Source organism: Leucopleurus acutus (assembly GCF_964270905.1).
Source record: "Leucopleurus acutus genome assembly, chromosome: 20".
In the NCBI taxonomy this organism is placed as follows: domain Eukaryota; kingdom Metazoa; phylum Chordata; class Mammalia; order Artiodactyla; family Delphinidae; genus Leucopleurus; species Leucopleurus acutus.
In genome coordinates this window covers 11,452,355-11,479,112 of record NC_139162.1, presented here as the reverse complement: position 1 = coordinate 11,479,112, position 26,758 = coordinate 11,452,355, and the positions used below count along the sequence as shown (strand labels likewise).

Here is a 26,758-nt window from a genome sequence, read left to right as displayed (position 1 = left end):
TTTCAACAAGTAGAGAATACAGGTGGCAATTAAACACCTGAAAAAATACTCAAAGTCATTAACCACTGGGCAGACGCATATTAAAACCACAATGAGATATCACTACACACCTTTCAGAATGGCTAAAATTAAAAAAGAAAATAGTGACAACACAAAATTCTGGTAGGTATGTGGAGAAACTGATCACTCATACATGCTGGTGGCAATGTAAAATGATATGGCTGCTCTGGGAACTCTTGACAGTTTCATAGAAAACAAGCATGCAACTCTCATACGACTCAGTGATTGTACTCCTTGGCATTTATCCCAGAGAACTGAAAACTTATATTTGTACAAAAACCTGTACGTGGATGTACATAGCAGCTTTATTCCTAATGGCTGAAAACTGGAAACAACCCAGATGTCTTTCAACAGGTGAATGGTTAAATAAATTGTGGAACATCCATGCCATGGCATACTACTCAGCAGATAAAAGGAATGAACTATTGACATACACAGCAAGCTGTGTGAATCTTCAGAGAGTCATTATAAGTGAAATAATTGTCAGTCTCAAAGGCTACGTACTGTATGCCTTTATTTGTAGAGCATTTTTCAAATGACAATGGAGAACTGATTAGTGGTTGCCGGGGTTAAGGAGGGGTTGAGGGCAGGATGGAAGAGGGTATGGCTTTAAGAGGGAAGGCTAAGGAATACTTGCAGCGATGGAAATGTTCTGCATCTTAACTGTATCAATGCCAGTACCCTGGTTGTGATATTGTACCACAATTTTGCAAGATGTTATCATTGTTGGAAACTGGGTAAAGGGTACACAGAATCTTTATTATTTCATACAACTGCATGAAAATCTACAGTTATCTCAAAATAAAAGTTTTCATTAAAGAAACCCGTATTTCCAGCTTTTTAAAATGATTAAGTGCTCAGAAAGATTCATTTGACTAGTAAACTATCCCTTGCCTTTGCATTTCTGTATTTCATTTTATTTTATTCACTTTTAAGAAAGGTAGTGTTGGGGGCTTCCCTGGTGGCGCAGTGGTTAAGAACCCGCCCGCCAATGCAGGGGACACGGGTTCGAGCCCTGGTCCGGGAAGATCCCACTATGCCGTGGAGCAACTAAGCCCGTGCGCCACAACTACTGAGCCTGCGCTCTGGAGCCCATGAGCCACAACTGCTGAGCCCACGTGCCACAGCTACTGAAGCCTGCGTGCCTAGAGCCCGTGCTCCGCAACAAGAGAAGCCACCGCAACGAGAAGCCTGCACACCGCCACAAAGAGTAGCCCCCACTTGCCGCAACTAGAGAAAGCCCGCGCGCAGCAACAAAGACCCAAAGCCGCCAAAAATAAATAAATAAAATTTTTAAAAAATAAAAAAGAAGAAAGGTAGTGTTACCAAACTCATCAGGTTGTATGCACTAAATATGTACAGCTTTTTACATGTCAATCATACTTCATATAAGTGGTTTTGAAAAAGAAGGAAAGGTAGTTTTAGCATGTCATATGCATTTTGATTTTAAAAGTAAAACAATGTCTTAAAAACAACAGATTTGGGGCTTCCCTGGTGGCGCAGTGGTTGAGAATCTGCCTGCTAATGCAGGGAACACGGGTTCGAGCCCTGGTCTGGGAGGATCCCACATGCCGCGGAGCAACTGGGCCTGTGAGCCACAACTACTGAGCCTGCGCGCGTCTGGAGCCTGTGCTCCGCCACGAGAGAGGCCGCGATAGTGAGAGGCCTGTGCACCGTGATGAAGAGTGGCCCCCGCTTGCCACAACTAGAGAAAGCCCTCGCACAGAAACGAAGACCCAACACAGCCAAAATAAATTAATTAATTAATAAACTCCTACCCCCAACATCTTCTTTAAAACAAAAAAACCCACAGATTTTTCAAATACTGTCCTTTTTTTAAACATCTTTATTGAGATATAATTCACATCCCATGCAATTCACCCATGTAAAGTGAACTATTCAGTGACTTTTAGTATATTCATAGCATTGTGTAACCTACTGTAATCAATTTAGAACATTTTCATTACCCTAAAAAGAACTCTTCACCTCTTAGCCCCTGTCATCTTTCAATCCTTCCATCTTCCCAGCCAACTAATCTACTTTCTGTCTCTATAAATCTGTTCCTTTTAAAAGGAGAATCATTATCATTAATAAATGATATAAATAAAAGTTTAGCAAAACAGGTATTTTAAAAATTACTTGTAATCTTAATATTCTACTAAGTTAATTTTCCTATACGGGCTCTTTTTTATGTATGGAATTAAATACTTAGTACATCTTCCTTTTCTATGTAAAAAACCATATGGGTCCCATTATTCATTACAATTTCTTTTGAATTCTGGAAAGTTAATAAGTAAGTGGTATCCCTGAAAGAATCTTTCCAAATCTCTAGTACCTTATATTGAATGTAATTGAGAATATACTAATTATTAATTACTTTTATTAATTATTAGTAATAATTACTTAGAATAATACATCATGGTTTTTTAACATACATATATATATATATATAGCTATTCTTCTTCAGATTCTTTTCCCATATAGGTTATTACAGAATACTGAGTAGAGTTTCCTGTGTTATACAGTAGGTCCTTATTGATTATCTGTTTTATATATAGTAGTGTGTATATGTTAATCCTAAACTCCTAATTTATCCTCCCCCACCCCACATTTCTCCTTTGGTAACTATAAATTTGTTTTCTGTTTCTGTGCGTCTGTTTCTGTTTTGTAAATAAGTTCATTTGTATCATTTTTAGATTCCACATATAAGTGATATCATATGCTATTTGTCTTGCTCTGTCTGACTTACTTCACTTCATATGATAATCTCAAGGTCCATCCATGTGGCTGCAAATGGCATTTTGTTGGGAAGATAAAGAGCATTCATATAGTAAGTGATTGCATTCTGGTCTGCTCCAGGCGTAGCTGAGGGATTTTTAATCCACCCCAGCCATGAAATCCTCTCTTCAGAAGACCTGCCGCTTCTGGCTGGTGTCTGCCTGCTGGGCTCTGCTCTGCTTCCGCTTTCTTGCCCCTCCTTTGTCAGAGGCAGCCCAGAGCCTCCTGGGTGCTTCCTGGCACAGTCTGTAAAGAGCTGAGCTATCATTTGGAAATATTGGCCTTTCCTGTCTTTATAGTTGTTGTGAATTAGCAGCAATTTCTTAATTCAATAAAGTGATCTTACTTCATTTTTTTACCTATTGTGAGTCTGTAAAATAAGGTTTGCTAACTAGATAAATGTGGTACTATGTGTGTGTGAGTGTTTAAACTACCTAAGGTAATAAATTGTTTTCATTACTGTAGAAGCATTCATTGTAAAAATAGCAGCAATTCAAAGAATTGTTCCTCTGTTTCAGCCCGTTCCCTGAAGCCCTCTGTACGATGCTTTATTGGGTTAGTTGTGATATAAAAATGAAACAAGTGGGATATTGTGTTCTTATAGTAATAATATCTAATTTAGACCTTTAAGTAATTCTGAGGGTTCCTCTTAGTAATCACTCCAGATGAGCAAGATTTAATAATACTCCATAATTTAAAGTTGCAGCTTTATTTTAATGTTCACACATTTCAACAGAAAGGCATTTAATTCCTTCTAAAAATAGGTCAGGTAAAAACTTTTAAGAACACTAATGTGTTATTACCCCTGGCTTGATATTTTGCTTTGCTTGCTGTCTTTCGTAGAGAGCAAAATGTCTAGGCACGGAAATAGCTGTAGAATGGAAATAATGGCAAAGTTTGACATACTCAGAAAATATACAGTTTCATTTGGATGTAGGGGGGAAAAAAGCCCTCTAAGTATATTCGCAGCTGAATAAACTCAGCTCTAAAATTGTCCACATATGAGCTGAGGATTGACTTTTGAATCAGGTCCATAGGACATACAGGAAAAAATACAATAGATGTAAGCACCGTTTGTTTGGATCCAGAATTTATAGAAAATAAATCATAATCTAAGGAACAAATAGAAGCCAAGTCAAGTTCGTGACTTTTAACTTAACGAGGTGTCTGTTCTCTGCTAACATAACAAAACGTTGTTTTGAAATTCCTGTGTTCTAACTTCAGAGGATCAATACGTCTTTCTTCCAGGAAGGTCATTTAGTAGAATTTCATTCAGTGTTGTGAGTACATATGATGGCTGTTGCTTAAAACTGAAGACGTATATTTATTTTTGATGTGTCGACAACTTGCTGGTAGCAGCGGCAATGCGTAGTTCATTTCTCCGATAATGCTTCTCATCAACCTCGTGTATCCAGTTGGATTTCACTTCCGTCACTTCATGCCACTGCATGTGTATCTTCTTTTCCATGCTTTGTTTTTATAAGACCGAGAATATTTTTTTTCAAAAGAAACCTTGTAGAAACTTGTAGATGTAACCAAAAAATGAATGGGAAGGTGAAAATAAGAAGTTGTATTTGTGGAACAGGATAGAAAGCCCAGAGATAAACCCACGCACATATGGTCACCTTATCTTTGACAAAGGAGGCAGAAATGTACAGTGGAGAAAGGACAGCCTCTTCAATAAGTGGTGCTGGGAAAACTGGACAGCTACATGTAAAAGTATGAGATTAGATCACTCCCTAACACCATACACAAAAATAAGCTCAAAATGGATTAAAGACCTAAATGTAAGGCCAGAAACTATCCAACTCTTAGAGGAAAACATAGGCAGAACACTCTATGACATAAATCACAGCAAGGTCCTTTTTGACCCACCTCCTAGAGAAATGGAAATAAAAACAAAAGTAAACAAATGGGACCTAATGAAACTTAAAAGCTTTTGCGCAGCAAAGGAAACCATAAAGAAGACCAAAAGACAACCCTCAGAATGGGAGAAAATATTTGCAAATGAAGCAACTGACAAAGGATTAATCTCCCAAATTTATAAGCAGCTCATGCAGCTTAATAACAAAAAAACAAACAACCCAATCCAAAAATGGGCAGAAGACCTAAATAGACATTTCTCCAAAGAAGATATACAGACTGCCAACAAACACATGAAAGAATGCTCAACATCACTAATCATTAGAGAGATGCAAATCAAAACTACAATGAGATATCATCTCACACCAGTCAGAATGGCCATCATCAAAAAATCTAGAAACAATAAATGCTGGAGAGGGTGTGGAGAAAAGGGAACCCTCTTACACTGTTGGTGGGAATGTAAATTGATACAGCCACTGTGGAGAACAGTATGGAGGTTCCTTAAAAAGCTACAAATAGAACTACCATATAACCCAGCAATCCCACTACTGGGCATATACCCTGAGAAAACCAAAATTCAAAAAGACTCATGTACCAAAATGTTCATTGCAGTTCTATTTACAATAGCCCAGAGATGGAAACAACCTAAGTGTCCATCATCGGATGAATGGATAAAGAAGATGTGGCACATATATACAATGGAATATTACTCAGCCATAAAAAGAGACGAAATTGAGCTATTTGTAATGAGGTGGATAGACCTAGAGTCTGTCATACAGAGTGAAGTAAGTCAGAAGGAGAGAGACAAATACCGTATGCTGACACATATATATGGAATTTAAGAAAAAAAAATGTCATGAAAAACCTAGGGGTGAAACAGGAATAAAGACACAGACTTACTAGAGAGTGGACTTGGGACTATGGGGAGGGGGAAGGGTAAACGGTGACAAAGCAATAAAGAGGCATGGACATATATACACTACCAAACGTGGGGTAGATGGCTGGTGGGAAGCAGCCGCATAGCACAGGGAGATCAGCTCGGTGCTTTGTGACCGCCTGGAGGGGTGGGATAGGGAGGGTGGGAGGGAGGGAGACGCAAGCGGGAAGAGATATGGGAATATATGTATATGTATAACTGATTCATTTTGTTGTGAAGCTGAAACTAACATACCATTGTGAAGCAATTATACTCCAAAAAAGATGTTAAAAAAAAAAAAAAAGAAATGTTAAAAAAAAAAAAAAAAGAAGTTGTATTTGGACAGAAATTATAATTTACTTTATAGTCCACATAATTTTTGTAGATGTCTTACTTTATACTACAGTTTTTAAACATTTTCTCGTTATTTTGAGCATTTAAAAAAATGTTGAGAACCCTTTTCCTACTTCACTATTATAAGCAAAATAAAAGATAGTTTTGAATGAAAAGAGCATTTTCATGAGCATATCAGCATAGCACAGAGTAAGTAGTGTCTTGATCTTTAATTAGATGAGAATATTTTGACTGCCAATCTCAGTTTAGAAAATCACAAAACCCATTAATGAAAACAGTTAGTTGGTGGTGTAACTCTGTAAGGTATGTTAGAAGTATTAGAACAAAAAACACTTTGAGCTTCTGTAGAGTTTTTGTTATTCAAAGTAATGTAGGTGTTTAAATTTTTAAGTTATAAAAAAAAGTCTATTAATGTTTGGCAGGTCTTATCATAATGCTTTGGTATTTAGGCTGCAGGTTATTTTCCTTATATGAAATATAACTTTCAGACTGTTACTGCAGTGATCATTCCTCTCCCATGTTGGAAGGAATCCAGAATTTCAACCCTTGTAAAATCTCCAATCATGTTTTCACGTCTTGTATACTGTATAATTAAAAGACAAAAGAAAAGCAGTTTTGTGTAAATTAGCAATATTTTAAGAGTAAAACTGCAAAAAAAAAAGAAAATGTAATTATGTCATTTATTTTAAATTTTTTTTCCTTTCTTATTTTTCCCTTTAAAAAAAAAACAGGGTTATTTTGGAATTCAGCTTCCTTCAATACTGAGGCTTCATACCTTCATTTTCCTACTTTCCACGGAGAACTTAGTGCAGACGTGTCTTTCTTTTTTAAGACAACAGCTTCATCTGGGGTATTTTTAGAGAACCTGGGGATTACTGATTTTATACGGATAGAGCTACGCTGTAAGTCTTCTTTTCCTTAGAAGTCTATGGGATTCTATTTAGGAGTAAATTCTTTAACTAATTTTTAAAGTGCTATGTTTCTACTTTATCAGCTGAATCTTTTCATTGTGTCCTTTTGAAAAAAACTATGATATTAAGATAGCGTTTTTGCAAGAAAATTACTTGATATTTAACATATATAATAATTTGGGGAAATTACTAGTCTTCTCTAGAACCAACTTAAGTCTTTTAAATTCAAAAAATTAAAAATTTTTAAAAATCCAAATTCTCAGTTAATTTCAAAATTACCTAATTAAATCAACCAGCTGTATTGTTTTGATATCCTCTTAGACTGCTATTAGTATTTTGATATCAAATGCATATTGCATGCTTTTGAAATTAAATAAACTTTGAATCACTGTCAAAATTATTTTTATATAAAATGCCAGATGCTGTTTAGTTTTCTTGCCCTGGCTAAATAGCTTTCATTTTTATTACCATGAAAAATTAACTCTGGTGATGAATTTCTTAGAATCCATTTTTTCCCCAAAATACAAATGTATTTTACTGTCTCATTCCACATCTATTCTGTGCCGACATCAACGGTTCCTTCCATAGAGTTCAAACCATTGTCTTCATGTTTAGTGACCGTTGATGCTATGGTGCTATTCCTGAGTATATTGAAGACTCAGCTCTCCACCACGGGGACTAACGTGAACAATCTTCATGTCTGACATTTCCAGCTCCTGCAGTCGTGACATTTTCATTCGATGTGGGGAATGGGCCTTTTGAAATCTCGGTGCAGTCACCCACTCACTTCAGCGACAACCAGTGGCACCACGTTAGGGTTGAGAGGAACACGAGAGAGGCATCTGTTCAAGTGGATCAGCTCTCACCAAGGACGCAGCCCGCTCCGGCTGATGGGCATGTCCTCCTGCAGCTCAACAGTCAGCTCTTTGTGGGTAAGTCCTGCTTTTAGGGAGTTTGTCTTTCATTGCATGATGTAAGTGCAGAGATGGGCCAACATAAAATACAACACCAACTATAAGATCATGATAACACCACCACCAAATCACCATTTATTGAGAACCTGTGTTCCAGGCTGCGCCAGGTGTTCTATTACTTCCTCGTAACCGACCTGTGAAATGGGTATTATCTCTGTTTTACAGACGAGGTAACTGAGTTTCAGGGAGCTGAAATGATCTGTCTTCAGGAATCCACCTAATAAATGAACTTCAAATTTGTGTTTGACTGATGCCTAAACCTGCATTCTTTTATTCCATTCCCATTTTATTGAGATATAATTGACCTACAGCACTGAATAGATTTAATGTAAACATTCTTATTATTACAGATTATGTGGCTTGTTTCAGTTTTTCTTTAATATTAGTATCTTTAATATAATATTGGAAATGTTTACCTCTTTTCCCCAGGAAGTGGAAGAACCCTCCTTATAAATCCAGCTGATGCCAACCAGTGACCCCTGTGTAAAACAGGCCAATAGCGGGGCAAAAAAAAAAGCACAAGCAAAGGGTGTAGGATCCATGATTTGACCAGTTTCACCAGTTCTTCTGGTGTCCCTTATTTTCCCTGTTTTTCTCAGGTCTTGTGACCACCTACTTCATATTTATATCCAAACATTGTTCCTTTATTTTCTAAATACATTCACTTGGTATTTTAGAGACTTGATAGCAAAATCCTTCTGGATGTGTTTGTTTTATTTTACATCTCTGCTAATTACTTAACAGAACTTATTGACCATGAAGTTCAAGGAATTATGCCTTGATCACTTTTCATACACTTTAGTGTAAATGAGGACACAGCAATGCTGTCAAGCAGGATAAATTGTAAATTATCAGAAGTTATATTTCAAGCACTTGTAAGAGTTATGTTTTAGGACAAAATTCTCATCAGATCCCCATTACATCTTCTCTTGCTTAACAGCCTTGTTTTATTCTCTTTCACTGCAAAGGATGAAGCTTATTTAAGGGTATGGAAATCACAAAGAAATCATGAAAAGAAATACATAACTTTTCTTTCAATAACATGCTAGGAGCTCAGTCAGGAAATTGACATAGATATTTCTTGAGTTACGAAAAATAAGAGATGGCCACAAGAAAAGGTACGGCAGTTTCAAATCTGTCAGGATCTAGGAAATAGCCTTACTATTCTTAGAAATTGAGAAGGCTGAAACAGTCCTCGAATTTTTCAGTGAAATCTGCTGCAGTTTGCCTGTGCATGACCTTTCATTCTTCGTATGAATTTTAACTTCATAGAAGTGGAGTCACTATATATTGTGTCTGATGGGAATCCTAGCCTTAATTTGGTTTCAGGTAGTTGTAATGAATAGAAGTACTATTATGACACACAACTGTGTGTTCGAACAGACTTGAGTCTTTTGCCATCAGTCATGTGTTATAATTTTAATAAGATCTAAGAGACTTCATCTTTATGAGGCAGTTGGTTAGGCTTTTGACATTCCTACATGTGTTAAATTCAAGGATGATTGTGTTACTTGAAAGTTTTAAAAACTGAAATCTTTCTTATGTTTAGGTCAAAGTTGCTGAAAATTAAAAAGGAAAGGCAGAAAGAAAGATCTCTGAAAAAAAAGTTACATCTATTAATAAAAATCTCTTTATACAGTTCCCTCCTTCCTACTCATAGGTAACTGAGCAAATTGAAGTGGTTAATGTGATAATATTAAAGATGGACTCATGTTAAAAAAAAAAAAAAAAAAGGCTTGCAGCCTTAGGTAGAGGCACATTGTTGGCTGTCAAGAGGCCACATAAGGGTCTGTTTTCATCTTCACCTCTACTGCAAGAGTGAACCACTCTTAGGAAGGGGCCCCAAACAAGCTAATAGAATAATACGTACAAGACAAAATAGTAATTTGTCAATTTACAACATTACTATCAAACAAATCAGCATTTTTTTTTATTTCTAGATGAAAATACCTTTCCCCTGTGGGAAGATTCAATAGAATTTAAATTATAATTAAAAGGTTATACTGAATTAGCATAAAGTGGGTGAAAAGTAGTAAAAAACTGGTAATAATTACAGCTAGTTTAATGTATCACTACCGAGACCAAAAGTAGTTCTCTGCCTTCGTAAGAGTATGTTTCAGTGGAAGAGACAAGAGGCAGCCAATAAAAGAGTAAAAACTAAAACAGAATAAAAAAACAATATGTATATAAATATATATAAAAACAATTTACATATACACACACAGGCATGCATACACACATATGTCTGTGTGTGTGTGTGTGTGTGTAAAGTTTCAGGTAATGATAAATACAATAAAGTAAAAAGTAAAGTAAGGCATCAGGCAACAATTTGGTTTGGGGGGCTTCTATGTCAAGTAGGGTGTTCATAGAAGTCCTCTCTGAGGACCTTACATTGGAACAGAGGCCAGATGAAGCAGAAGAGGGAACCCTGGGAATATCCGAAGGAAGAGAATTCCAGGCGGTGGGAATGAACTTCTCAGGAGTTAAGGAGTAAGTCGTGGTGGCTGAGGAGAGAATTGGTGTGAGAGGAGGATGGTGCAAAGGCCATGGTGAGGAATTTGGATTTTGTTCTAAAGCATCAGATGAGTGGCATGGTCTAATTTACGTTTTCCATGTTCTCTCTTACTGCTGTGAGGAAAATGGATGGAAGGAAAGGGTAGAAGCAGGCCACGGCATTAGTCCCCATGAGAGATCGTGGTGGCACGGACTAAAGGGGAAATGGTGATAAAGAGAGTTGGGACACATTTTACATGGAGATGCACACCACTTGCTAGTGAGTCGGTTATCGCTGTTAGTGTTTCACTCTTTTTACTCCTGCTAATAACCTTTGGCAAGGTCTTTGCGTTACTCACATCATTTCTCAGTCTTTAATTTCACCTGAAGTTAACTTTTCTTGTTTTCTTCCTTAATCCTAACTTGTAGCATGATTAAAGCTGTCCCCTGGTCCCACATATACAATACAGACCACACTTGTGCCAGGCTGGAAAAGACCCCTGGTTTTTCTTCATAGTCCAGAGAAAATATCCCACCTCCTTCAATGAGGTTCCACCCGCCTCATAATCACACTCTCACGAGGAAATCTGGCTGCTTTGTTCATATGTTCTGTGCCAGCGCGTCACATGTAGAAGGACATTGTCTTAGAAACTGTTTGCCCGTGTGTTAATGCCTTCAAAGTGCTGGAGTTAAATCTGCTCTCAGAGCCAGTGATCCTTGGGTGACTGGCTCCGCTTTAATCCAATATAATTGATTTTCTGGTTAAAATTTTAAAGGGCAATTTCATTTCCCTTACTTACAGGTTCAAGAGCTTAATTTGTAGTTCGCCCATCCATATTAAAAAATAATTATGACTAATCAGTATTTTCAACCGTGCATAACGACTATCATTTGTATTTAGGTATCAGGACAAATGAATGAGATAGATATAATTGCGAAGAGTAAGTCTACAGTTTTCAGCGTCACTTTCTTTTCCCTAATAAAAATGTTTAAATTCAGACCCATGATGATGATGATGATGTTTTAAATTATGTGGAAACACAGTTTTTATAAATACAGGGCAAAACTGAAAGACCAAGTTAGTATCAGTCTGTCAAAGTTAGATTATGTTATTACCCCAGCATTTAGCAGCTTTTACCAAAAATTCACCTTCTTGTTTGTAAACAAATATAGCACAAAACATTAAACCTGTTGTGGAATATTTCAAATACTAAATGAAGTTATTTTATAGTACTACAAATATGAAACAGTAGAAATTTCGATAATGCAGAAATTTGTTTGTTTGAGATACTATCTTTAACACTTTTACCTACAAGTAGAACATTGCAGATATTTGAATATATGTTAATTTTGAATTAAATTATTTTGTCCAGCTCCCTGTGCTCCCATAGCCAGACCTATGTTGATGATATTTGTCGATGTTACTTTTTTTTGAGATTAGAGTTTTTGGCAGTCTCTCAGAAGTGACTGCTGCGATAGGATAACATGAAAGAACCCAATGTGCTTTTCTCCATTGCTTGCTTCACTCTCTCCCCTAAAGACCAATCATAAAGTGTGTTCACATCTCAGAGTGAAACTCGGAGGCAAGACTAATGCTTTAACTTCTGAACAAAATGAGTAAAAATAAATAGAAAGCATGACTAAAAACGTGATTCGGCTGGGCAACAATTATGTGGCAGCTGAAATAGGAATAAGGAAATGATAGGTAGTTTTGGAGATTCAGCTGGTGTTAGCGTACACCACAGAATTATAACAGAAGGACTTTAACAACCCCTGCAGTTCCCAATATTGGCACAACTAACTTCAACTAATCTAAACTGTAGGATGGCATGCGAAGTGAAGGAGTAATAAAATAATGAACAGAAATCCTTGTATGGAAAAGTTAACATTAATGTAGTGTGATAGTCAGATGAGGAACAGTAGCAACAATGCAATGAACATCTTCCCTTCCCCCAAATAATCTCAACCATTACATTGCGTTTCAGTGTAAAAATGATGATTCCCCTCCTATTTGTAGCCCATCTTTCTCTATTCTTGTTCTAAATTATGGCACTGGGTCTTTACCAACCTTTTCACGTTCTCTCACTTTGTCCTTTTTTGTATGTGTGTGATTTATGACATATCTTAGTTAAATAGTCCTATTCAGAGGTGCTATTCCCTACCTTAAAAAAGAAGTTTAGCAACATGATGCTGATTGGTGTGATTAACATGTGCCCTTGACCTTGTAAACACTGAGGATTCAATGTTGAGAGTCACTGCTGTGACTTTACACCCACAGACATGCTCCAACCACGGAAATGAGGCAGAGAAAAGAATCAGTCATTTTTTTAAGCTGAATTGTGACAGTGGTCATTTTCTGTTTTGGCTTGTAAACTCAGCATTTTTCTTAGAAGCGTCTTAAATTAGCCTTGAATTGATTTTCATTCAACCAGCTCTAAAATTTTTGTTTGCAGCCTAAATTTTTCACTGACAGGTTATTAAACGGGGCAAACTTCATTTCGATACTTTGGGACCAGGGCCCGAAGGAGAAGTAAGGACTCCTGCCGTAGACTCACAAGTCATTTGCATTGCATTCGAACTGCATCAGATCTACAAATATTTATTAAGTATCAAGAGCAAACAATCTCTAAATGCCACACTCAAAGGTTAATGCTGAACTCTAAGCATATTGAAGCTCTGAAAGCTGGTTTTCAACCTACTTACACACTCATATGGCCTGGGGAGCTTTTGGGACACTGGCAGTGCCAGTACAAAGATATTTATTTACTGTTGATGGGCATTTGTATACTTTCAAAGTTGCATGTTACAAACACATCGTTGTGCTGGTCTTTTGGTGAACATATGCTTGTATATCTGTGGGGTGCGTACGTGGGATGGAGTTATTGGGTCACAGGAATGAGCGTATGCCAAGCGTCAGGAGACTCTACCAAGTCTCTGTTGGCCATTTGGGCAGCGTCCTTCATGAAGTGGCTCTTCAGATCTCTTGCCCATTTTTACAGGGTTGTCCTCTTTTAAAAACAAATTGTAGAATTCTTTATATATTTTGGATGAGTCCTTTTCAGGTAAATTCACTACAGATATTTTCCTTTTTCTCTGTGGATTGCATTTTCACATTTGTTAATGGTGTCTTTTGATGAGCAGAAGTTCTCAATTATAATATATTCTAGATTTTTTTCTTTTTGCTTTCGGTTTGTTTTTGATAGGCTAAAATATAGTTACAGGAAGAGCATGCCAAACAACTTTATGTTTGAATAATTTTTATTACAGACTAATTTTCTTTTGTAGTCGTAAATATGTTCCCCCATTACCAAAGTGCAGTGCAATAAAAGTCACATTTCTCTTTAATGTAATCATATCATTTATTTCAATTATTTTCTTCTCCCCTCCTTGAGATGTCTTTTTCATGATTAGCCAAAGAAGCCCCCAGTGTACTTTTCTGTGTCTAGCGAGCAAATCTGAGTGACTGTTGACTAAAATCAGAATTCAGATGGGATCTCTTGAAATCAGAGAATATGACTGATACCACCAACATTCATTTCTTTGAAATAGACCTTAGTATGGTCAAACCAGACAGTGCTGTGGCCTTAAGTCTGAGTAGACCCATTTTTCCCTGCTGCCACTACCACTGGGACGTGTGCTCACCACTGACTCTGGTTCAGGGAAAAGTGACTGAATTTTCTGCCTGTGACACGGTTGCTTACACCACCTGCCTCTTTCAACCATGATCGTTCTTTAAACGTGAGGGAAAACAGTCCTCCTCTTCCCAGCCCGCCCAGGGCTTTGCTCAGTGAGGAACATTCCATGGCAAAATTATAGCTGGGCTTCCAGGCTCACAGCCTTCTACACTAACTGATACCATCATTGCTGCAGGGCTGCATCTTCCCCAGACCTAGGGGATGGCTGGGAAGGACAGGACTGAAGGTCCAACGCGTGATGTACAGAGGACCGCTTTTCCCGTCAGTCCCCTGACTTGGTCGTGGCCCAGCCCTCATGCCCAGTCACTTCCCTGCCCCCAGGTGACCCATGATCAGGGCCTTCCCTGCCTTTCTCTGCACAGCACCCTGGTCAGAGAGAACCCCTGTACTCTGACAAGCTTCTGTAACTTTGGATTTTGAAGAGAAGTGTGGGGATCTTGATTTCTTTTTTCCTCTAAGGCCCCTGGGCAAATTACACAGTTGTTCCCAGTTAATCCTCAGTAATATTCAAGCAGAGCACATAAATAATTTGCCATTAAAAAATGAAAGGTCTTCCTGCCACAGAAGTAGTGGAAAATTGGCATAGGAAAGAGCCAGCTTGTACTCTGTGACAGTAGCATCTGTCACTTAGTCTAACTTCCTGAGAGTGTGGAATGTGATAAAGGGATTGGGCTCAGTCTCTATGCAGCACCTTGCGCACTTGTTTAGGTGCAGTATCCCAATACTGTTATGTAAGGGAACAGATTCAGTTATATTCATCCACGTAGAAACGCTGGGTATTTGTTTCACAGAATACTCAGTGTTTGTGAAGTTACGGAATCCATTATATCTGATACAGTATGGCAAGTAAATTGATAGAAAATTAATTGGAAGACAGTTCCAAACACAATAACTCAGCAGAAACATCCAGAATCAATTAATCAAACTGCAACTCATTTTAATTGGACATACTCTAACCCAGAAAAGTCATTGGAATCTTTAATTAAGCTTTCAGGCCCAACCCTATTTACATTAGTCGTGTTTTCCTGAACAGTTACATCTTAAAATAAAAGGTTATTAACTTGAAACCTAATGGTAAAGTAAAAATCCTCAATACATGTGTGCTGCAAATGTTTATATCTAATTAGACATTACATTTTTTTGGTAATTTAAAAATGTAGTTTAGAACTGTTTGATTAGGCAACCATTAACTCTTTAAAAGTGTGGAATTAAGTCCTGTTTACAAAACTGTTGATTTCTGTCTCGCTATTACGAATGCTCCTTAGGCATGTATTTCACATGTCTACATGTGCATTTTCACCTGTTAAATCCCCATCCTCTGGCCTTCCTCTCCACGGGGTGTCTGTTTCTGCCACTGACACCATGTTGTGCTCACGTCTCTCTGTCTAAATCCATTACTAGACTGTGAGATCTCTGAGACCACGATTAGTTGCATATAACTCTGTACCTCCAATGTCAGACAATGTCCAACAAAGAGCTGCTAAATAAAGCTTGCAGAACTGAAATGCCATTCAAACCAAAAGTGATCTGAGGAGAAGAAAATGGAAGTTTTCTTCTTTGACCATATTCTTATATGGAGAGGAAAGGGGCGGCCTTGTAGCGAAAGGCCAACTGTAGGTTTTAGTCTTAACTCTGCCTCTGACTAAATGTGTTTATTCTAAAATTTCTCAGCTATGCCCATGGGCTAGTCCCTGGACTTTTCTATGCCTCTAGTTTCTCATCACCTGAAACAAAACAACAGAAAACAAACAAGAATGAATGAATTGGAACCAATGAAAATGGATTATTCAGTTGTTGGACTCTGGGTTATTTAGTTATTATTATGTCACTGGTAGAATGAGACAAACCCCTAAATCAGAGAGACTGTAGATGTTTCAGAGTGACAAATGCATAACAGTCCATGATTTAATGTTACTGTGTACTATAAACTCTACACTGTGATTTAAAATACTGTAACACGAAGTCCATGAAATACACCAGGAATACACCTCTCATCCAGATTTCGCTGTATCTGGCCCTCCTCCAAAGAGTGCCTGGGCCAAAGCTAAAACCAAGGCTGCAGGCTGCCTTCCTTTCCCAGGAAAGAAAACTCCAGCAAGGATGCCGAAAGAATCTCTGTCACAGACTTGACTGAGCCCTAGACTTTCTTACTGAGTTGAGTTAGCAGCAGCTTTGATGTGGAAGGAAGAGAAAAGATGTCCTCAAGGTAAGGGGAGAAGAGAGACTTCAAGGATGGCAGGAGATTGAGTAAATGTAGGACGGATGAAACAATTGTGTCAGCAATTCTGAAACTCTGGGATAAAAGCAAGTTCTTCTCTTCCTTGCCCACATAAACTGGAATTGTAAGATGTCTGGCTCCGTACCATACTTCATCTGGATTTATAAATAGAAAATATGACCCACACCCTTAAGACTTTCATATTCTTCATTGAAAAGACACAAATTATGTCAACTGAAGCCATTTGAATACAGATATTTAAATACAGTCATTTGAAATATAAGACTAAATAGCATTAGTACCATGAGTTCAGAATTCTCAGAAATTCTTTTATTGTCCTTTTCCTGGTGTTTCATTATCCAAAAACGTAGAATTAATTGATTCAGAAATATTTATTGAGTTTTATCGACAATCTCAGTCCCAGGGACCCAAACATCCCTGCGAGGAAAGGCTGCACCTCTCTTCAACTCTTGAAGTACCGAGCTCCCATCTACTACTCCTGAGGTACAGCTGGTTTAGTGAATGAGGGTGTTAATTATTTACTAACAGTAAATTCATTGAGAAGTAATAATTATTATCAATAGTAATTGATAATTAGTTATAATTATACATAATTATAGATAATTATAATAGTTGCACAGCTGTTATGTGTCAGGCACTGTTCTTTGTTCTGGGGATATAGTGTGATTGAAATAGCCCTTACTGAATGTGTATTTTGATGGAGATACACTGATAATATACAAGGAACACTGTACAAAAGTAAAGCTTGCTAGATGATGACAAAGACGTACTTATTTAGGGTCTTTCTGGCCAAATTTTGGTTCTGAAATACCAAAAAATAAACAAAAAACCAAAACCAAAAAACCTGTTGAATCTCTGAGAATAGGAGACCTTAGGTAAATGAGGCTAGATTAGGAACTAGCTAAATGAAGTTGGGGGTGGGCGTGTAGGGAGAGGTAACACATTCTGGGAAGAGAGAACAGGTACAGAGCAGGTGTAGGATCCTGGAGGTGAGGCAGCATCGTCTGTTCAAAGATGAAGCTCCTTTTGAGAGGCCCCAAGACCACCTAACTGTCTCTGGGTAAGCCACCCAGATTATTTAGATTAGGACACTATCTTCCTCCTTCAAATTCTGAGCGTTAATGTATGGTATTCCTGGGCACCAGTGTATGTGCAAGTGCACCCAGAGCTTACATTCCCATTAAGATAGTGCTTTAAGTGACTGTCTGCATCAGGTTCGCCTGTGTGCTTGTTGACCGTTTAGATTCACAGCCTTTTTTTCTGGTCCACACAATCAGTATTTCTTGGGACAAGCCCCCGACCCTGTATTTTAAGAAGCCTTTCCATGTAGTACTCATATTCCTTAACGTTTGAGAACCTCTGCCTTAGAATAGCAGGGTCTGATTCTACCCAAACACTGTAAACCTCTTCAAGGGTGACTTGGTAAATGCATGTTGTTATATATTATTCAATAAATGTTACACCACTGTGTGTCCTCATTAATCCCCTTTCCTGATTTCGTTGAGAATCTCTAACAATGAACATTGGTCCAACACTTAGAAAAAATTCACTGGGAAATACGCCTGACAGAAGCAAATACTCTGGTGCTCAACTGATGCTGTGTGTTTTTGATGAAAAGATAACAACCAAAAGATCACATCAACGCACAGTCAAGTTGGAAAAGCTCAAGGATTCCTTCATAGTTCTCACTAAATTAAAACTGTCCCGGCATCAGGATCAGGTTCCAATGTGAAGGACGAACCACACTTACCCACAAATATATGCTTATTTAAAATTGCAAGAAAAAGGTTAGTTTCTACATAAGAATATCAATGCATATCACTGTTATTTTGAATGAAAGAGCCTTTAAGTTCTTTAAAATAAAGAGACTGATTAAAAAAGTCTCCCATTTAAAGTTTAATAGAACTCTTTTAGAAAACAAATCTATAACAAATTCAACCTTTGGGAAAAAAACGTGAATCAATGTTTTATGTTTTTGAATTCTTCTACAATTTTGTGACAAATCGTGCTTCTAGAAGTATATTGGCTCTTCAGACTCCAGTGGTTCTCTGTTAAGGCCATGATTTTGGCCGCCCTCTGTGAGGCCTCAGTTTTGTGTGGTCTTAAAATCCTGAACAAAACACCTAGGAACGCGTTTGCATTTGCAGTATTTCCCTTTTAGGTGGAACGGCCACCCGACAGAGGGGCTTTCTGGGATGCATTCGGTCTCTGCAGTTGAACGGAATGGCCCTGGACCTGGAAGAAAGAGCCAAGGTGACTCCGGGAGTGGAGCCGGGCTGCAGAGGGCACTGCAGCAGCTACGGGAAGTTGTGCCACAACGGCGGGAAGTGCAGGGAAAAGCCCAGCGGCTTCTCCTGTGACTGCACCTCCTCCGCATACGCAGGGCCGTTCTGCTCAGACGGTGAGTGTGACGTGGGTGCCTCAGCAGCAAGACAATCCAACGTGAATAAAACCTCCCACAGTTCCTTTTCTCTGTAGCTATTTGAAACGAAAGTATTTCCGTTTCTGAATTTTTTTTGGCAAATGGCCTATTTTATGCCAATGACATTTCATTACTTAAATATTTGCCGCGGTTCTTTGAACACCATGTTTATCGATGGTAAACCCTGTAATAGTCGCCTCTAGGTGTTGTAGAGCGTTGGCTGCGCAGTCTGATCTTTTCTATCTACAGCTAATGCTCTTAAGTAATATGGGTGTCAACAACCAGTCCCATGGGCAGTTCTCATTTTTCAAATCATTAAAAGCATTATTGTTATTTTTGAAGATGGTCAGCGATGCAAAGACATTTAGGAAGCTTTGTTGTTTCACCAAACAAATATTATTTCCAGGAATATAAATAATGTTTCCATTCAGTATTGATGTGTAACAAAATAGAGATACTCGGTCGCTTGGCTCTGTGAAATGCCGACTGTCTGTTGGTAAAGTGAGACAGTGGGCTGCTTTGCAGCTGGTCTTGTTCACTGTTCCGTGTCACGGAAGAAGGAGCGAACTGAGCGTAGTACTCCGCGTTCTGAACAGACTTCCACGAATAGACAAACGTTTGCTATAGTTCCTCATAGAAAAATGTCAAGCAGTTTAATCCAGTTGCTTTATTTAAGTGTTTCTGGGCTACTGAACCTTTACCTGAAGGAGGCTAACGAAAACTGGCTGCAAATTGAATCAGTCCCTGATTTGCAGTGAAAGCCTTTGAGATTATTGAATGGAAAGTTGGCCAAGGTGCACTCTTCAGGTCATCTACTTTTTATCAGGAATAAGTTATCGTTTGAAATCAACCTGTGGTAATCAGTCACTGCTGCTACCATTCTATGCTTCTCACGTTTAAAGTTAGAACTAAGACCCGTGTCTTTACATCCTCATGTCTTTATAAGAGGATGCCTTTATTTTCTGGATCTAAATGATTTCCAGTTCATCTTGCTAAGTGTAATCAGGAACATTATTCTGCATCCACATGTTATGTAGTATCTCAAACGTGTATCTATAGATAGTAAAAACAATAAACAGGCAAAAAACCTAAAGCCCTGAGGGAGTGGAGATGTTGCTACATTTATCCGTGAGCACCATCTGAAGCTCACGTTCAACGCCTGCCCTGTATAGTAATGGAGGAAAGCAGAGTTGCTGGGATCCCGAGCTAGTTACCTCTCCCATCACCTTCTTCACTTTTATACAAATCTATTTGGGGTGTGTGTGTGTGTGTGTGTGTGTGTGTGTGTGTGTGTCTGTGTTTATGTGCGAATTTAGGATATTAATCTTGTGTAAGTAAAATGATTTTTAAAAGTTTGGATAGTTATTTTTTAAATTTGAAAAGTATCAGTATAACCGAGGCAACATCCTCGTTTCTTAAATTTTTTAACGTAAAATGTGCTTATCATTTCAGAGATTTCTGCCTATTTTGGATCTGGCTCATCTGTGATTTACAATTTTCAAGAAAATTACTCCCTAAGTAAAAATTCCAGCTCCCACGCGGCTTCATTTCACGGTGACATGAGGCTAAGCAGGGAAACGATCGAGTTTAGCTTCCGCACCACACGGACCCCGAGCTTGCTGCTCTACGTCAACTCCTTTTATAAAGAATACCTTTCAGTTATCATTGCCAAAAATGGTGAGTGCTGTTCAGACGAGGGAAAACTGGGTGAGAACATTAGGTCAGGAACAATGTGGATCCTTCTCATGGTCCCGCTGCTCAAACGACAAACAGGAAAAGAAGTGTGCCTGTCCTGTGTATTCAGTTTTGTGTTTTTGGTACTGTCCTATCAGCTTAATCTAAAAGGACTATTTAAAACACTTAAAATGCCTGTATCGCTTTATAATTTTGGTAATTTAACACAGTGTGAATTTTTAATTTATGTACATAAAATATTTATTATATTTTATCATTGCTAGGATCACTTTACTCTTCCATGTATCAGTATCAGTTTTGTGGTTCATTTTGAAATAAGATGCCTATTTGTACATAACAAGTAATTTCCTTTGAATCAAAGTAGAGAAGTTTTGAGAGAATGTTAACAAACTAGCATTATGTGTAAGAAAACGTCCACAAAATAATCTGTTGGTTCTGATTTTCGGCCATAAAGTAGTCACGGGAAATGCTAGTACATCGATACAGGGTAATGGTATGTGGCTTAGGACGTGTGTGCTACAGAAAACCACTTACTGTTATTGTTCTCTTCCCTTTATCTGGATTAGAGATAAAAATTTTATGAGTAAATCCTCTGGGTGAGGAAAACAAACGAACATACAAACATGTGAATATATCATTTCAACTAAATCAAATATGGCCCAAGGTCACTGAACACCAAAATAAAAATAATATTGTTCAATAAGTATATGTCTCCTCACTGTATACATTTTGAGCTTGAAGCTTATCTATATATATTAGGACATTTTCTCTGTTAAACTGGAAGATATCCTGTGAAGTAAATTTATTGACATCTTTGCAGGCAATTAAGTGAGTAGTGTTTGCTTATAATAATTCCATTCATCAGTTGCATTTCAGGAATGGTAGATGTATTTTTTTTGAAAGATGAGATGATAGAAGCAATGTTCTTGCAATATTCCACAGTAGTTTGGTACTTCATAATATACTAAATCTTATTTTTTTAAGTTAGAGGCTAGTACGGAGATTTGCAAATGCTTAATCACATATTTGACAAATTAAAATTTTGCAGGAAAGAGCCTGCTTACTCGCAGCATATTTGCTCTTGATTTTGAAAATAGTGCAATTTCACATGGAAACTGACTTCTAGGGATTATGAGGAAAGTGTACATGCAAATGAACTACTGTGAACTTTCCCCCAGAAATTAATATCAAAAAAGGACTCTTGAGTTTTTTAAGTAGTTTTTAAAATACAATTTTAACTAAAATATAACTTTTTCCCCCTACTTTAGGAAGTTTGCAGATCAGGTACAAGCTAAATAGACATCAGGAACCCGATGTTGTTAACTTTGATTTCAAAAACATGGCTGATGGACAGCTTCACCACGTAAAGATTAACAGGGAAGAAGCAGTGGTCTTTGTGGAGGTAATAGAGAAAATGCAACAGAAGCAATGGTTAAAATTATGCTCCCCAGCAAGAAGGACCTACAGCAGAAATTGGATAATGGATAGATTAAACAGAGACATCCTTTCAGTTGCTGCTCTTGGATAGATCATAGACCATCAGATGTGTTCAGTTTTTTTAAGCAATAAGATTCTGTCCAAAATATTATTAATATTTGATACTTAAAATTGCCAAACTTTCCTATTTGTTTTGCTTTACTCAGGAGGGAAATACTTTCTAGTTTACCATATTATGCTATTGGTAAGACCATTGCTACTCTAATGAAACCAGTTTACTTCAGATGGGTATACATGCAACCATAATTCTAGCACAGAAATTAATGATTGCAATATCAGAATAAATTTTAAAATGATGTGAATTACAGCAGAGAAAGTTGAATTATTCACTCTACCAGCTTTTGAAGAAAAGCACTAATATTTCAACCCTCTAGGTAGAGGAAAATTTCTTAGCTGAATGACTCAAGTGAAAATACCCAGCTAAGTAAAAATATCAAGATGAGAATAGCTTGTATCTTTTTGTTGGTTTTCCCCATTTTGGCTTTCTTATACAGTGGAGAAAAATAAAGTGATATAAGGGGATAGAAGGTGGGGTGCACTGGTGTCTGAGGGTGCACAGAAATAGTTTAGAAAATGATATTCACCTGTATAAATGGCTAACTCTTTAAACTTTGTTTTCCTCAGTCTTTGGGGCCATATTAACTATTGGCTGTTTTATCATTTTCTTTTGTCTTCCTTTGCCTCCTGTCCTCTTCTCAACAACGGCATCCGTTTGGATGTTTGCACCTCATGTAACAATTTTATAGATTGATGAGAAAGCGAGGAGACAAGTCCACCTTGCATCAGGTACAGAACTCAGTGCGGTCAGATCCCTTGTACTGGGCAGGATTCTAGGTAAGTAAAAGGAATGGCCTTTCGCCTAATCATGATGCATAAACATGGACCAGAAGAGTCATATGCCAGACACATAGACACACACACACACACGCCACATGCAGATTCATCATGCCAAAAGAAATCTCTTGCATAATTTCATTTCTGAAGTGAATGACAATCAAGGCAGAAGCTGTGCTTTCTCAGGGCTGTATGCAGTCGTGAGTAGGGACATTTTGCAAGATGAGCAAGCATGCTACTTTGATAGTAATGCCACCCTGGCGTGTGCCACGCGCCAGTCCAGCATAATGAAACACGGTATCGCCCTCACACTTCAAGAATATCAAATAAAAGTAGAAATAACAGACTGTGTATCAGTCAGCTGTCAAATATATAAATCATCATCTAATGATAAAACTAGGATTAGACCCAAAAGAAAACGGAGGAGGAAGCAATTGCCTTTCTGCTGCTTAGTGAATATGCTTTAGGTTGTGGCCTGGATCCTGTTTGCCTTGTTGAGGTGCAGTGGCCAGCCACTCCTGCTAGAACCCAATGACTTATAACCCAGTGTCTATCTAAATGCCTTATAATTCTTATTTCTATCCACTAGTTACTTCTGATAATAGCACTGAAGTAGAAACATACTCTTGCCATTTTAACATCAAAATATGTGCGCTTTTTTTTATACTTGCCAGCAAGGACTAAACGGAAAGAGGGGCAGTACATTTTAAAAGGGATTTTCTTTTTAGTTATAAAAGTGGGGGTGGGAGACTTTCTGTAGTCTGGTTTTCCTTCCTAGTTTGATATTTGACCCTAACCTCGAATATTTTGTCCAAGATAATGAATGGAATCTTTTATTTTTTTGACCTTTTCACTTACTTATACCTTGATATACCATTTCTTGCATTCCCTGTACATAATCTCCGAATCTTGAGAATGCTTGATCAGACCTGTGGGTGAATGATCAAAATATGGGCCCTTGAGAAGGTTAATAGTTAAGTTGGTAAATGTTTATAGGCTTTCTAGTACTATGATAAGCACCAGTATTGTACGCTCTTATTCTCCAAGCAAGCAGGGGAAGTATCCATTGCATTGTTCTTCCAGGATGCTATAGTGGAGACAAAAAATATGTGCAAAGTACTACTTAGATACTTGGAAGCTTAATTGGAATATCCCAAGTGAGTTTCATAGTATAAGTTACATAAATTCAACTACAGTAATTAAAAGATCAGATCATTATAACCAATCCCGATTTCAAGAGCTCCTCAGTCTAGCAAGGTCTGAGATGAGGCATTTTACGTAAAAATGTAAAATGCAAGATAGAAAACTCTAACAATTATGCATAATGTTGATAAAATCATATTTTTGAAGAAATAACATCTTCAAGTTTAATGCCAGAGTTGCTGATGAAAATATTTTGTGTGAATAGAAATAAGCCAAATATATTATAAAAGAATTGGGAAACTGATCTGCATTTTATAAGGAGGATTGTATTAATCAAACAGTAGAATAATAGCATTCATTATATAAATATTTGTCTCCCTTTTTATAATGAATATCGCAGATTAATGAGGAATTAAAGATGTTAATGTTTTCATTCAAGAACAGAGTGTTATTAAAATGCATATCACTCATGCTGAAAATTAAGATTCAAGTTCAAAAGTAAGAATTTGTTTGGTACGTGCCTAAGGTGTGGATCTTGGCCAAGGACTCATATTACATTCAAATCATTTGTAACTCAAAGGAGACTAAAAATTTATGATCATATGGTATGGTTTATGAATTTACAACAAAATGTTATGTACTCTATTATTATATTGTAATATGGTATATTAACTTATAGCAAAATTGATGCTAAAATGGAACTAGTAGTTTTCCAGAGAGTTACTCAATCTTGAAGTTTCTTATTATGTTAGTCAGGGTCCTCCAAGAAGCCACTGGCAAGACAAAATTAACCACGTGAGGATTTTATTAAGGGGACGCTTGTGAAAGAGAACGTGTGGAGAGAGCTCGCCAAGACTGGGAGAGCCATCAGATGCCATGCAGCTCTGCCTTCAGGTGAAGGAGAGAGGGAGGGAAAGTTAGATAGAAGCATCCTAGACTTCTGTGCAGTCAACAAAGGTTAAACAGTCTTTGGGGAGCCCATGAGTCCGTCATCCATCAGAGGAGTCCCATGTTTCCAAAGGATGGGTCTGCCTTAGAGTCCCTGCTATGATCAGCTGTTGGCTGGAAACAGCCCATGGGAAGCAAGGCACTGGCCCAAGTATGAGGATGGATTTCAGAGCCCAGCAGCTGGGGCCCTTGGTCAATTCCTCTCATCTAGTTGGAGGTCTGCAAGGCACATTCTCCTGTGCTCACACTTATCAACTATGTTTTTCATTTTTGTAATTCTGTTTGGCTCCCTTGTTCATTTAGCACATACTTTGTGATCACCTGTTGTGTACACAGAGAACGCCACTCAGCAAGGCAGACACTGCATCTGCCCTCACAGAATTTATGGTTAGTGGGCATACAGATAATCATAACAAAATGTTCCTGTGTATCTAATTGAGTATAATGTACCCTATGTTGCTTGGGATAAAATAGTTCCAAATTATCCTCCAAATTAAAATAAATTAAAATACGGTGGGACTTCCCTGTCAGTCCAGTGGTTAGGACTCAGCACTTTCACTGCCGGGCCCCGGGTTCAATCCCTGGTCAGGGAACTAAGATCCCGCAAGCCGGGCAGCACAGCCAAAAAATAAATAAATAAATAAAATAAATACTTGTTTCGTTTTATAATTTCTGAATATTTCTTTTAAGGGAGCAGAAAAAAACATTGACCAGATTTCTGGGAGGGGTTATAATTTGCCTATTTTCAACCAAAGACTTAAGGATATGACCATCCACTACCATTTTAGATGGAAACCTAGAAATAAAGGAAATTCTTCCCCTCTTTCACTTTTCTCCAGTACTCATTTCTCAAACTGAGGAAGAACCATGGGAATAATTTTGGATTACTGTCACTATTAATCAACATTACTAGCAGATGTTGAAAAGGGGGGTAAATTTTAGAAATAATATCAAGCTCTACTATGATGACATGGAAACCATCCCTAACTCCCTACTACACTTAAAATATTTAAAGACTCAAGAACTTTGGCATTAGTAGTCATCAGTAGTTGGGAGCCAGGGTGAGATGATCCAGCTGTTTGCCAAGCAGCTCGATTTAGATACTCCTGTATTCAATAAAGTACATCAAATTTGCTTTTCATAGTTAAAATTCACTATAAAATTAAACTCTGGGTTCTATATCTGGATACTTTTATGTGTTAGAATCATATGTTTTATGATTTATTTGAGTAGAAGCTGGATGAGTATTTTCACTCATCCTGAGTGGTAGCTTTTGTATATTAGAGGTGATTGATGACCATTGAGGATCATTTCTCTCTTCTGAGGCCATAGAGCCAGGGAGCACACTCAGATTACCGCAGTGGAGGTTTAGCCCAGATGTAAATAAAGTCTGTAGTCAGCTAGGAAAGGACATCTACTCAGTCTCCGATGAAGAGCTTTGAGAACAATCTCAATGTGTCAGGAACCGTTCATGTAAAACTCACTTAAGAGCCCAGACGTGAGGAAAAAACATGAGCCAGGTAAGCTAAGGGCACTGCAATTTTGTAAATATATTGTGAAACGTCCCTTAAGATAATGGAGGCGTTATTTTAAAAGCACGTTTTAAAAGAGAAGTATAGTTTAGAGCAAGAAAAGTAAGGAATCTACTTAAAGTCATTTTTTTGTATTCATCAGCTCGAGTTTTGAAAATTTTAATAATTAAAATGTCATAGACCATCTTCAGTACTTAGCATGACTTCATCCTTGTGGCGGCTTTAATCGTTTCCAGACAGTCAGCTACATCATTTTGAATTGGCCATACCTAGAAACTTAAAAACAGCTTTTCTCCTCATCGTGACACCCCAGCATCGATCAGAAGTGTCATGTTCCAAAAGCACAGAGCGCTCATGACGCTGAAACATATTATCTGATATTAACTGTGGAGCAAATGATAAGG

The 26,758-nt window shown here is 37.7% G+C and overlaps 1 protein-coding gene across 6 annotated transcripts in view; it reads left to right on the top strand.

Moving 5' to 3' along the window:
- CNTNAP4 (contactin associated protein family member 4) overlaps positions 1–26,758 on the top strand; it is a gene marked incomplete at both ends in the record, with an annotated part of 261,875 nt that overhangs the window by 223,101 nt on the left and 12,016 nt on the right. For 5 of the 6 annotated variants that reach the window (XM_082862478.1, XM_082862479.1, XM_082862481.1 and 2 more), the window contains 6 exons: positions 6,703–6,873; positions 7,596–7,814; positions 18,445–18,684; positions 20,158–20,382; positions 21,669–21,802; positions 22,644–22,731. In XM_082862478.1, the coding sequence (XP_082718604.1) occupies positions 6,703–6,873; positions 7,596–7,814; positions 18,445–18,684; positions 20,158–20,382; positions 21,669–21,802; positions 22,644–22,731 (1,077 nt within the window). The remainder of the gene's footprint in view (positions 1–6,702; positions 6,874–7,595; positions 7,815–18,444; positions 18,685–20,157; positions 20,383–21,668; positions 21,803–22,643; positions 22,732–26,758) is intronic. The other variant, XM_082862482.1, reaches the window with a different exon arrangement.